The sequence below is a fragment of the Marmota marmota genome, unplaced genomic scaffold (genome assembly GCF_001458135.2).
Source record: "Marmota marmota marmota unplaced genomic scaffold, marMar, whole genome shotgun sequence".
In the NCBI taxonomy this organism is placed as follows: domain Eukaryota; kingdom Metazoa; phylum Chordata; class Mammalia; order Rodentia; family Sciuridae; genus Marmota; species Marmota marmota.
Genome location: NW_025999853.1, coordinates 250,024 through 262,761, shown reverse-complemented (window position 1 = coordinate 262,761; position 12,738 = coordinate 250,024). Strand labels below are relative to the sequence as shown.

At 43.0% G+C, this 12,738-nt stretch overlaps 1 protein-coding gene across 1 annotated transcript in view; it reads right to left on the bottom strand.

Annotated features, from left to right (window-relative positions):
• The window catches only part of Fam227a (family with sequence similarity 227 member A), a 52,022-nt gene that overhangs the window by 32,687 nt on the left and 6,597 nt on the right, over window positions 1-12,738 (bottom strand). Inside the window, exons 3-6 of the mRNA XM_048807917.1 lie at window positions 12,196-12,278; window positions 5,351-5,426; window positions 4,689-4,765; window positions 1,063-1,209 (exon numbers count right to left, since the gene is read on the bottom strand). Of these exons, the coding sequence (XP_048663874.1) occupies window positions 1,063-1,209; window positions 4,689-4,765; window positions 5,351-5,426; window positions 12,196-12,278 (383 nt within the window). The remainder of the gene's footprint in view (window positions 1-1,062; window positions 1,210-4,688; window positions 4,766-5,350; window positions 5,427-12,195; window positions 12,279-12,738) is intronic.

Genomic DNA, 12,738 nt, shown 5'->3' with positions numbered 1-12,738 from the left:
GGAGGGAGGGAGGGAGGAGAGAGGGAAGGAAGGAAGGAAGGAAGGAAGGAAGGGAGGGAGGGCATGGAATTCTAAAATTAAAAAAATTATCTATGAGCTCAGGGCAGCAGAAAATTTAGCTTTCATTGTTATGTAACCGGTCTGAACCCTGCCCTTGATCTGAAGCTGCCACTGTCAGAATATAACACGCAACATTTATTGGATGCTTCCTTGGTGTCTGCCACCGGGCTGTGTACCTTCATTTCTCCTCTCGCTTAGATGGGACTGATTCAGACATGGCCACAGCCAAGCAGTAGGAAGAGGCCAGGAAGAAGGGCAGGAAGGAGAGTGGGAAGGAGGAGAGGAGGGAAAGAGAAAGAGAGAAAGGGGAGGGTAGGTGGAGAAGTAAAGGTAGAAGAGATGGTTCAAGATGCTGGGTCCCAGGAAAGGCAGGGCAACTAGTTAAGAACTGGGGGGACAATGACCAGAGCTGCTCTGGGGACACAGGAGTTAAGCAATTGTGATGGAGGAAGAGGCCCAGCTGTATAGCTGCTGGGGCTACTTCCTGGTGTCCTCCTCTGCTGGCCTCTTTCCAGTTCTCTCCCATCAGCATGAGCACGTGGGTCCCCTGGGCTTGGCATCCTCCCCTCCTGAGGTACCATCAGGCTCTTGAGCAAGTTCTCAGGGTACTGTACTCACCAGGGGGGGCAGGAAGAAAATATTATAGCTAATGTGTGATTAAGGAAAAAAGTTCACCTCACCGATATGCAATGGAGTAGCTGTCAGAGGAACATGTACAGAATTATAAAAAAGACATGTACCTATGAAGGCGCGTGCTCCAGATGTTTTGGCAATCGGAGGATCATCAAGACCCCCTGGAGACCAGGCATCGAGGTTTTGGAGTGAACTTGAGTTGTGGTTACTCACTCAGCTTAGTCCCCTGGAGCATGTGGCCCTGAGCAGAATCCTCAGTCCCTCCTAGGCTGTGAAAGGGGGACAACTGTGCCTGCCCACCCCCTGCCACCCCTCCCATAGGCCAGAGTTGGCCCTTGGCTGGGTGAGCTGCCAGCTCTCTTTCCTTACCTTCCCACTGAAGGTGTTTTTCTCTGCCCGAATCACGTTGCCCACCATGTCGCAGAAGTCCACTCCATTGGGAAGCTTGTTGGGCCCAGAGTCGTTAAATTTGGGAGGCTGGTATAGCTCGGCCAGAAGATTCTTTTCTGCTGTTTTCTGAAGCAAAAGAATGGAATGTGAAAATGGGGACCACTGTTTTGACAGTTTAAAATAATAGAATATCTTCCTCTTTTTATTATGAAGACAGTATAGACACAGAAAATGAGAGGGTGTTCAAGACCCAGTACCCTTTACCAAACCCCTTACCTATTCATATGATTTCTATTCTCCTTTAAAGCTTTGAGCAAATGTATCCAAATACATATATGTACCTTTAATCATCACACACACACTTTTACATCCTGCTTTATCTACTTTACTTTAGTTTTTTTTTAAATCTAGTTGCATTGTCCCCAAAATTATCAGTTAAAATGCTATAATTTAGGGCTGGGGCTGTAGCTCCTTGGTGGAGTGCTCGCCTCACATGTGGAAGGCACTGGGTTCGATCCTCAGCACCACATAAAAATAAAATAAAGGTATTGTGTTCATCTACAACTAAAAAAAAAATTTTTAATGCTATAATTTAACCAGGCACAGTGGTTCATGCCTGTGATCCCAGCAATTCAGGAGGTTGAATCAGGAGTGTCACAAGTTCAAGGCTAGCTTCAGTAATTTAGTGAGACCCTGTCTCAAAAAAAATTAAAAGAGATGGGGATGTGGCTCATCAGTAAAGCAGTAAAGTAAACCAGTAAAGGTTCAATTCACACACACAAAATGACAACAACAACAAATAAAACACTACAATTTAATTTACTCACCAACTACTTCCAATAAACACTGCTGTCATTAATATCTTGCAGCATGTGGTTCTATTCCCCCTTGGGTCACTTATTTTGCATAAATTCCTTAAAATGGTAATATTAAATCAAAGGCTGTGACCATCTTTATAGTATTTAATATATACCATTCAATCGATTTTTTTAAATATTTTTTTTTAGTTGTTGATGGACCTTTATTGTATTTATTTATACGTGGTGCTTAGAATTGAACCCAGCGTCTCACACATGCTAGGCAGGTGCTGTACTACCACTAACATTTTTGAACAAAATGAAAACGTAATGATTATAAAAATGTAAAAACATAGAAAAGTAGAAAGAGGGAGTTGATTCTCCTCACCCAAAGGCACCCACTGGAAACTTTCTGTAAGACTGAACTACATATTTTTCCCCCTTTTTGGTACTGGGGATTGAACCCAGGGACACTTTTCCACTGAGTCACATCCCCAGACCTTTTTTTGATTTTTTATTTTGAGACAGGGTCTCAGTCTCACTAAATCGGTTAGGGCCTCACTAATTTTCTGTAGCTGGCCTCAAACTTGTGATCCTCCTGCCTACCCTCAGCCTGCCGAGCTGCTGGGATCACAGGCCTGTGCCACTGTGCCCAGTAATGGAACTACTTTCTAACTGAGCTGTGGTACTGGCAGTGGGAGAGCAGCTTGGTGATCTGCTGCATCAACCCTGAGTCAGATGACAGCTCTGCCATTTACTAGCTTGGCCACCTTGGGCAGGACACTTATACCTGCTCAGCCACCACCAATGGTGAGTAGCACAATTTCAATGCAGCCTCAACCATGAGTCTTCTTGCTGTTTTGGAATTTTCTGGTCTAAAATATATAAAAATAGTGGACTGAGGCTGTGGCTCAGTGGTACAGCACTTGCCTAGCATGTGTGAGGCACTGGGTTCAATTCTAAGTACCACCTATAAATTAAAATAATAATAATAATAATAATAAAGGTCCATTGACAACTAAGAAAATAGCATAGTGTTTCACACTGTCCATCATTTAAAGCTTATTTTTTTTTAGTTGTTGATGGATCTTTATTTTATTCATATGCAGAGCTGAGAATCAAAAGCAGTGCCTCACACATGCACGGCAAGTGTTCTACCACTGAGCCATAACCCCAGCCCAAGCATTTATTTATTTATATATATTTTTAAATGTGATTACTTTAATACAAAACAGCAAAAAACATAGAATAGCCAAAGATTATAAGAAAAAAAATTACATGTGCATACAAATAGATCAACAAAGACTTTACATTAAGCTTTAACATTCACAATAAAGGTAAATTTCACTTGCTTAGATTAAACCTAAATAGTGGTATAAAAAGAGCATCTGCCTGACTCCTCTTCTACCACAGCAACACTTGAGAGAATTCCAAAATGATCTTTTTTCTTCATGTTTAAACTATGCATCATACCAATTTTCTGTGTAAATGCAACTAAATTTAATTAAGTCAAATGCAAGATACACACCTATGGTTAGACTTAGGTAACATTCTGGTTCCCACATACAGAGCATCCTCAAGGGTATTAGTGTGATCAGAGGAAGGAAATTGTAATATGAGATGAAATAGCAAAAATAAAAGCAATGGACAGATCACAGTGATCACATAACACAGCTAAGTATTTAAATACAATTTATATGTGGAAAAAAGTAATTTCAAGTTAGGGGTTCTTTTTAAATTGATCTTTTAAAAACAAATGACAGCAGAATGCATTACAATTCTTATTACACATATACAGCACAATTTTTCATATCTCTGGTTGTATATAAAGTATGTTCATACTAATTTGTGTCTTCATACATGTACTTTGGATAATGATGTCCATCAAATTCCACCATCCTTGCTGACCCCCTGCCTCCTCCCTGCCCCTCCCACCCCTCTGCCCTATTTAGAGTTTGTCTATTCCTCCTGTGCTCCCTCTCCATACCCCACTATAAATCAGCCTCCTTATATCAGAGAAAATGTTTGGCATTTGCTTTTTAGAGATTGGCTAACTTCACTTAGCATTATCTTCTCTAGCGCCATCCATTTACCTGCAAATGCTATGATTTTATTCTCTTTTATTCCAGCCCAAGCACTTAAAGCTTTGAATGCTTATCTCTTGGGTAGTTTAAAGAACAAGCAGAGAAAAATCTTTTTTTTTTTTTTTTTTTTTTTGTGGTGCTGGGGATGGAACCTCTAGTCCGCAGGGAGATTCTTAAGTGGGTAGCTGTGAGACGGAGCCAGATTGCTGCCGAGGGCCAGTAGAGGGGGCCTGAATGCAGGTCAGAGGACTAGGCGGGAAACAGAGCCCTTCCATGGATGAGCTGCAGGACCCTGGACACATCACCTAACTTTAATCCTGAATCCCATTTCCAGGGGCATCAGCAATGATCTCCATAACTAGCCTGTCCTGAGAGTCGGAGCAGCCCCTCAGGAACCTGCTGTGTGGACAGTCCAGGAAGGCCCTGTGGCACCTCAGCAAGACCCAAAGGCCTTGTTTCTAAGGAGAAATACATTCTCAGTTCTAAAAATAGCACACACAGCTCTGCAATGCCCCTCCTCGGGGGTTGGGTCATCTCTGCCCTTTTGAGGGTGTCATGAGAAATTCCAAAGTTGTCAAAATTTTAAGATCTTCTTTGAAAAAGAGAACTTTTTTTTTTTCCATTCAATCTCCACCCAGTCACCAAATTCCCCTCTCCCGGAGTAAAACCTATTTCTTGCCTAAGAGAAACCAATCCAAAACAGACACAGCAATCAGTCCCTTACCTTTTTCACAAAGGAAGACTTGGCACTCTTGAATTCGGAGCCTTGGCATATATATGGTGTTCTTTGCTGTTTCTTGACTGCAGAGTGGAGGAAAAGAGATGAGAAATGAGCAGCCACAGGTGGTGTGCACTACTGGGTGATCAACCTAACTGGGACTCGTCACTCAACCTGCGCTGCCCAATGACGCTCATCCTGCTGATCTCACTAGGTCCCATGGGTCTGAACGACCAAGATCCCCCTCCCTATCAGATTAAACCAAAGAGGGGACAACTATGTGGCCTTAGGCAAGTTGCTCCTCTCTCCCTAGCCCTGTTTCCTCTTCCACAAAATGTTTTTAAAAGGACCCAGAGGGAAAGCACCTAGAGTCCTGTGTCACATAGTTAGCTGGTCCCTAAATGGTACCCTCTTCCCTCTGTCCTTGCCCAACATGAGGAAGTCAGATTTGAGTCTCCTCACCTGCAACTCTGAATTCCTACCCAATTATGTTTCCAAAACCGAAAACTCAGGGGTGGGGCTGGGGCAGGGTGGTGCAGTGCTTGCGTCTAGCAAGGCCTTGGGTTCAGTCCCCAGCATGCAGAAAAGCAAACCAAAGCTTAAAATATCCAACTAAAAAAAATCAAATCCACGACAACCCCATCAAGGCTATGAGAAGGGATTTTTGCCTCTGTCTCCTGCACTGACGTGACTGTGGCTTTTCTCTCTTAAAGCCTTCTTCTCCAATTCAAATTTCTCAATTGCCTTTAAAAAAAAAACAGAAAGAAAAAAAATGGGGCATTAGGGATTAATGCAAATCCTGGGGACCAAGGCTTCTTCCTTGTTGGTACCCAAAAGGCCTGGAGAAGTTTGTAGCCAACACTTCCTGTCTTCCCCCAGGTGGCACCATCTGTGCCCCTCAGTGTCACTGAATCCTCCCCAAGTGTCATCAATCTGTCTTCCACACCACAGTCCTCTCACACTGCCCCTCTGAGGACAGGATTTGGAACAGGGTTCCAATCACAGCCTCACAGGTTATAAGCTCCAGTTGAATCTCTCTGTAAAAGGGGATAACAATACCCACCTTCAGGTCCTTACAAGGATCAGAGATAAAGTATCTTATGCACTTTAAAACACTCTCACAAAGGCTAGCAGATAGGGCTACTCACTAAGGGGAAACTACTATTGTTATTAATCATGATACCCTTGACCTCACAAGAGTCTTCTCTTGATCACTCTGACTCTCCACTCCTGCCTCTTAGGAAAGGAAAGAAAGAAAAATGAACGTCAGTGACCCACAAGTTGCACTGATCATCAACCAAAAGCCCAGCACTGCGTTAGGACAGCAGTCATCCCGTGCCATGTGCTTGCCGTCTACCAGGTGGAACAGAGGCTGGGGAAGCCATCTGGCAGCAGGAGCTGAGTCAGCCACCGCCTAGTACATAAAGGGCATGGCAAACCATGACCCAAAAAGGTGGCCAGGGTGGCCAGGAATGGTTCTGATTCAGCAGCAGTTGTGAGCTGCCTGGGCAGAGCGGCAAGGAGGAGAGGCAAGGGGTCCCTTCCTTCCGCCAGGTCACATGGGCACTCAAAGTTGCTCCTGCAGTCCCACTACCCCGCCTGTAGGTTCTGCCTGCAGTCAAGAACACCCAGGAGCTATGTCCATGCTCCCTAGTTCCCCATCAGAGCCTGCTTCTGGGAAGGTAACTTCATTCTTCTTCCTGGTTTCAAAAATTATTATTAAAAAAATCATAGAAGTGACATATGCTTATTGTTTTAAAATATCCTAACATTACAGAAGAATCTAATGTAATAGTAAAAAAGTTCATATCCTTTGGATCCCCTCCTCTTTCCAGAGCTAACCCTGTGTAACCATTTGGTGTAGATTCCTCCAGATTTATTTCCTACGCATTTATACACATAAAACACTTCTGCTGAGAGCCAGGTGAACTTCTGTGTCCTGAGCTAAGTACTGTAGCACCCTATAAGGTAGATACATTATTGCCATGTTTTACAGGAAATTGAGACCCATGGTGGTTAAATCATTTCCCCAATGTCACGATTTGAGGGAACAGTAAAGCAGAAATTTAAACTTTGACAATTCTCCTCAAAAGCATACGCTTTCTCCCACAGATGACTTTTCACCTTACGGGGAATCATTCCAAACAGTGTGTGTGTGTGTGTGTGTGTGTGTACACTTTGCTTTGCTTTTACCCACAATTTAATTTGAAGCTTTACTCAAGAGTGGGGTAGAGAGACTAATGCTATTGGTCTCTCTCCTGTCAATGGCTTCAGTATGAAAAACAATTTGACTTTTATAAATTTATTTATAAGGCTCTATTCTGTAGAAATACTTGCAAATGATCACTAAGGTATGTGCACAAAAATATTCAAATGTGTATCATCAAAGTGCCACTGAAACATTTAGCATTAAGGATGAATTAAATAAATTATGCCATTTTCAACCTACAGAATATTACACAGCCATTGAAAGATAGGGCAGGTCAGTAGTACTGACTTATAAAATCTCTAAGTATTTATGCTAAAAATAAATGAGAAAAGGAATAAGAGAAAACAAACACAGGTTACAAAGTAACAGTCATGGCTTTGTCAAAAATAGAAAACAATAACCCCAAATTATGTAATACCTATGAAAATAATAACCTAAAGAAGATCTGAAAGGGCCAGGTGGGGTGGTGCCCGCCTGTAATTCCAGCATCTCAGGAGCTGAGGTGGAAGGATCACAAGTTCAAGGCCAGCCTGGGCAGCGTAGTGAGACTCTGCCTCAAAATAAAAAATAAATAAATAAATAAAAGGACTAGAAGATGTAGCTCAGGGGAAAAGTGCCCCTGGGTTCAATCTCCAGGATGAAAAATAAAAGTTCTGAAAGGATACATGCCGCTGGGATTAGCAATCCTTAGGGTGAGTGAGGGAAATGGGGGCTGTGACTTGCCCTGTGACTTTAATTCTTGTATACTTGTAGATGGTTTGAAAATTTTAGAAATAGTATGCATCATATTGCTATTTAAATTGTTAAAAGTGTGACAAAAAGATTGACTCAAGAATTTAACTGACCCCCCAAATCAGTACTGGACAAGTTGGGTGAGGGGGAAACTAAAAATGGTGAAGGCCAATCGTGAGGCCAGGATACCGGGGCAGAGAACTTGGTGGGAAGCAAGATTCCGGGTGGGAGGGGTGAGAAAGTTAAGGTGGAGAACTGGCAGGAAGTGAAGGAGTAGAGTTAAGACAGGCCACAGCAACGGAGGGGGGTGATAGAGAAGAGGAAGAAGAAGGCCAGGGGGAGGAGGAGGGGGAGGAAGAGGAGGAAGAAGGGGGGGAGGAGGGGGAGGAGGAGGAGGAAGGCCAGGGACAGCACCGGGGCCCCAGTGAGGACCAGGACACACAGAGCTTCTCCTCTTGAACTACAGAAGGGCACTGCCAACAGATGGCCTGGGCTTTCAAGTGGAGTCCCTCACTGAGCCCGGAGACACTGGAAAGCAGGCCAAATAGACCTGTGCGAAGAATAGGGAGCAGCGGGACACGGGCGACCAGAGAGGGCGCATTCTGCTCGGCCATCGCAGGACTGCCCTTGAGGCCGCTCGGCCCCCTGGTGCAGGACAATGAAAACAGGGAAGCCCACAGCGGGCCCAGACTGCAGGTGAGTGACCTCCGTGTGGACGGGAATCCTGCAGTTAGAGCGAGGACTTGCCCGCAGCACCCGGCGCCCCCCAGAGTAAGTCTTCATGGTTCCATCCCCCTCCTCGTCGCCGCCAGGTGCCCATGAACAATCCGGGCAGCCGTGGAGCCCACTCTGAATGACACACCCCACTCCGCGGAGGGGCAGGTCCTCGGTACAACTCCGACAGGTGACACTGCTTTGTTACTCTCATTTTCAAATATTCTTCATAAGCCCCAGAGTTCTTAAGTTCAGTTGAAAATAAAAATCAAACACATACTGGTACCAAATCCAAAGACAGCCAAAAGGCAGGGGCAGGGGACTCAAGCCTGTGCTCTTTTCACAGGGGCTCAGCCACACCTGGCTGCGCAGTGGACCTTCAAATGCCGGCCTCCCACAAGCTGTGTGTGAGAGAGAGAGAATGAGAGAGAGAGACAGACAGACAGACACACAGAGACAGGGAATTATTGGAGGGCTTGTTTTACTTTTTTTGATAAAAATAAATCAAAATTAACCCTTAGCCTTCCCGTTTATGGTCCAACACTTAAGGAGCTCAGAAACTACCACTATATCCTCATAAGTAAAAAGCGAAAAGTAGACTTTTCTTAGACCTGTCAGAGAATCAAAGTCACAGGGCACCCTCCTCAGTTGGGGAGGGTACAAGCAGATGCAGATAATCATAACCCAGGAGCAGAAACTTCCACATGAACCAGTTGAAAAACCTAACCTACCATTGATGAATTGCTGAAGGTTCAGTGTACACAACTCTTGAGTTAAGAACTCCAGATGTCACAAAAATTAACTCCAAGTGAATCACAATCTTAAATGTAAAATGCAAATCTGTAAAACCCTTAAAGAATAACACAGGAGAAAACCTGACCTTGGTCCTGGTGATGACTTTTTAAATATGATACCAAAGGCAGAATCCATGAAAGGAGGAAAGCTGAACTTCATTAAAATTAAAAATTTCTGCTCTGCCAAAGACACTGTTAAGACAATGAAGTGACACGTCACAGACTGGAAGAAAATATTTGTAAAAGACATGTCTAATAAAGAACTGTTGATCAAAATACACAAAAAGCTCTTAAAACTCAGTGGTTAAGAAAACAAATAACTCCATTAAAAATTGGACCTAAGACCTTAACAGATGCCTCATCAAAGAAGATAAACAGAAGATTAACAAGCATATGAAAAGATGATCCACATCACATGTCATCAAAGAAATGCAAATTAAAACATACCAATTTGAATGGCCAAAATCCAGAACACTGACACCATCAAATGTTGGTGAGTAGACGGAGCAACAAGAACTCTCACTCATCAGTGGTGGGAGGACAAAATAGTACAATCACTTTGGAAGAGAGTTTGGTAGTTTCTAACAAAACTAAACATACTCTTACTACAAGATCCAGCTATTCTGCTCCTTGGTATTTACCAAAGAAGCTGAAAACTGATATCCACCTCCAAAAAACTCTACACAGGGCTGTTTTTAATAGCTTTATTCATAGTTGCCAAAGCTTTGAAGCAATTAAGATGCCCCAAGTAAGTGAGTGGATAAATAAACTATGGTATACTCAACCAATTGAATATTACTAAACACTAAAAAGAAGTAAGCTACCAAACCATGAAAAGACAAGAAGAGAAATTCAAATTCATGTTACTAAGTGAGGAAAGCCCATCTGAAAAAGCTATATATTGTATGATCCCAATTCTATGACATTCTAGAAAAAGTAAAACTACAAATCAATAAATGGGCTGAGGAACTGAACAGACATTTTACAGAAGAAGAAATGCAATCAATCAACCAACATGAAAAAATGTTCATTATCTCTAGCAATTAGAGAAAAGCACTGAGATTTCACCTCACTCCAGTTAGAATGGCAATTATCAAGATTATAAGTAATAATAAGTGTTGGTGAGGATGTGGGGGGAAAGGGTACACTCATACATTGCTAGTGGGATTAAAAACTGGTGCAATCACTATGGAAAGCAATATGGAGATTACTCAGAAAACTTGGAATGGGACCACCATTTGACCCAGTCATCCCACTCACCGGTTTATAGCTAAAGGATTTAAAGACAGCATACTACAGTGACACAGCCACATCAGCGTTTTTGGCAGCTTAATTCACAATAGCTAAACTATGGAACCAACCTAGATGTCTGTCAACAGATGAATGGATAAAGAAAATGTGGTACATATATACACAATGGAATATTACTCAGCCTTAAAGAAGAATCAAATTATGGCATTTGTAGGTAAATGGATGGAACTAGAGAATATCATGCTAAGTGAAATAAGCCAGTCCAAAAAAAACAAAGCCCAAATGTTTTCCCTGATAAGCAGATGCTGATCTATGGAGGGGAGGGTATAGGGAAGAATGAAGGAAACAATGGATTGTGTAGAGGGGAGTGAGGGGATGTTAGACCAGGACGCAAGAAAAGACCACTGACTCCAATTAAAATCAAATTAAAGCAAGCTTATTATTTCGACCGGCCGGGCTGCCTTGCCCATCAAAATCGTGGGAGCCAAAGACAGCCGCGAGGCTTCTTTGCGGCCCAGTTTTATAGCCCAAAAAGTTACACAAAGGGGGGTTACAGATAACAACACTCTGAGGAGCATAACACAAGTTTACATTTTTGCTGGCCCCGGCATCAGAATTTATGGAGATCTTAGAGACTCAGAGAGGGTCGTTATCCGGCCAGGGAAGGCCAGAATTTATGAGGCGTCACTAAGGTTTAGGAAAAGGTTGTTATCTGGTCAGGGAAAACCGGACATGGGTGAGTTCAGGGCACGGGCAGGCATTCCAAGCAGGTTCAGAATTTGCAGTAATTTATAGTAAACCCGAAATTATCTTTTCATGGTTTTGTGGCAAGATGCCCAATTTTAAGAAAAGATCAGGTTGGATCTATCAGGGAGAAGAAGGGCTATGGAGACAGGAAGGATGGTAGAATGAGACAGGCATTATTACCCTATATACATGTATGATTACATTTCTGGAGTGACTCTGCACCATGTATAGCCAGAAGAATGAGAAGTGCTCCGTTGTGTCAATGTGTCAAAAATGCATTCTTCTGTCATATATAACTAATTAGAACAAATTAAAATTTTTTTAAAAAACTAAAAAAATTAAAATTAAAAAAAGAAAAAGTACAACTACAAAGACAGTAAAAAGATCAGTGGTAGCCAGAGGTTAAGGGTAGGGAGACATGAACACATAGAGCCCAGAGGAGTTTTAGGCCAGTGAAACTATTCTACAGGTACAATGGGAGATGCAGGTCATATGTGTCCAAACCCACAGAATGTGCAACCCCAGAATGAACCCAGTGTCAACCAGGGATGCTGAGTGGTAACAGTGTGTCAATGCAGGTTCATGGATTGTAACAACTGAGGTATGGAATCCTCAGGGAGGTTGTGTCCTGGGGATTGTGGTTATATGGAGAAACTACTTTCCATTCAAATTTTCTGTGAATGTCAAACTTTGTTTAGAAAGTCTATTATTATTATTATACCAGGGATTGAACCCAGGGGCACTTAACCACTGAGCCACACCCTCATACCTTTTAATTTTTTTATTTCGAGACATGGTCTCATTAGGTTATGTACAACCTCACTAAATTGCTGAGGCTAGCTTTGAACTCTTGATCCTCCTGCCTCAGCCTCCTGAGCTGCTGGGATTAAACAAGTGTGCCACCCCATGTCTGGCTCTATTAAATTTAAAAATTTGTGCAAACAAACTTTCAAATATTCACATATTTTCAAAAATGTGGAGGAGCATGCAGGCATTGCAACATCTTGATGACCCCCTGCCCCCCGCCCCCCAAATCCTTGCCTCAGCTCTAGGACCTAAAACTCACCAGACTGTCGGTCATCCGGCTGTGCTCTAGGTCCATATTCCCAATCTTCTGATGCACCTGGAGCATGGAGCCAATTAGGCAGGCTGGGAGGTGAGGCAGCTAAGGAAAGTCTCCAGGCAGTGATCACCCACAAGAAGCGGGGGCTTGCCTGGCAAAGAGGGCGGCCCTCTCTCCAGTTATTTTCTCTGCAAATATGCACACTTTTCCTGGGGGATGGAACCTAGATTTTGCACATGCTAGGTAAGTATGAGGTACACCCCAAGCCCCATCACACCTCTTCATCTTAAGGGAATTGCTCTCTGAGTATAAATGAAAGCTGACCATATTGCAGATACCTTGGGAAATACAAAAAAGAGCAAGAACCATCTGTAATGCCACCAGGCTAACAATTCTGTTAGACTCAGGGGAGATTTCCTTCCATTATTTTTTACATACATAATTACAACCTCAGTGGATGCCTGTTTTACTGCTCTGACTTCTCCCAGCTATTATTAGGGGCATTTTCTGTACGGTAATCTTCATACTAATTGTGTTCAATAACAT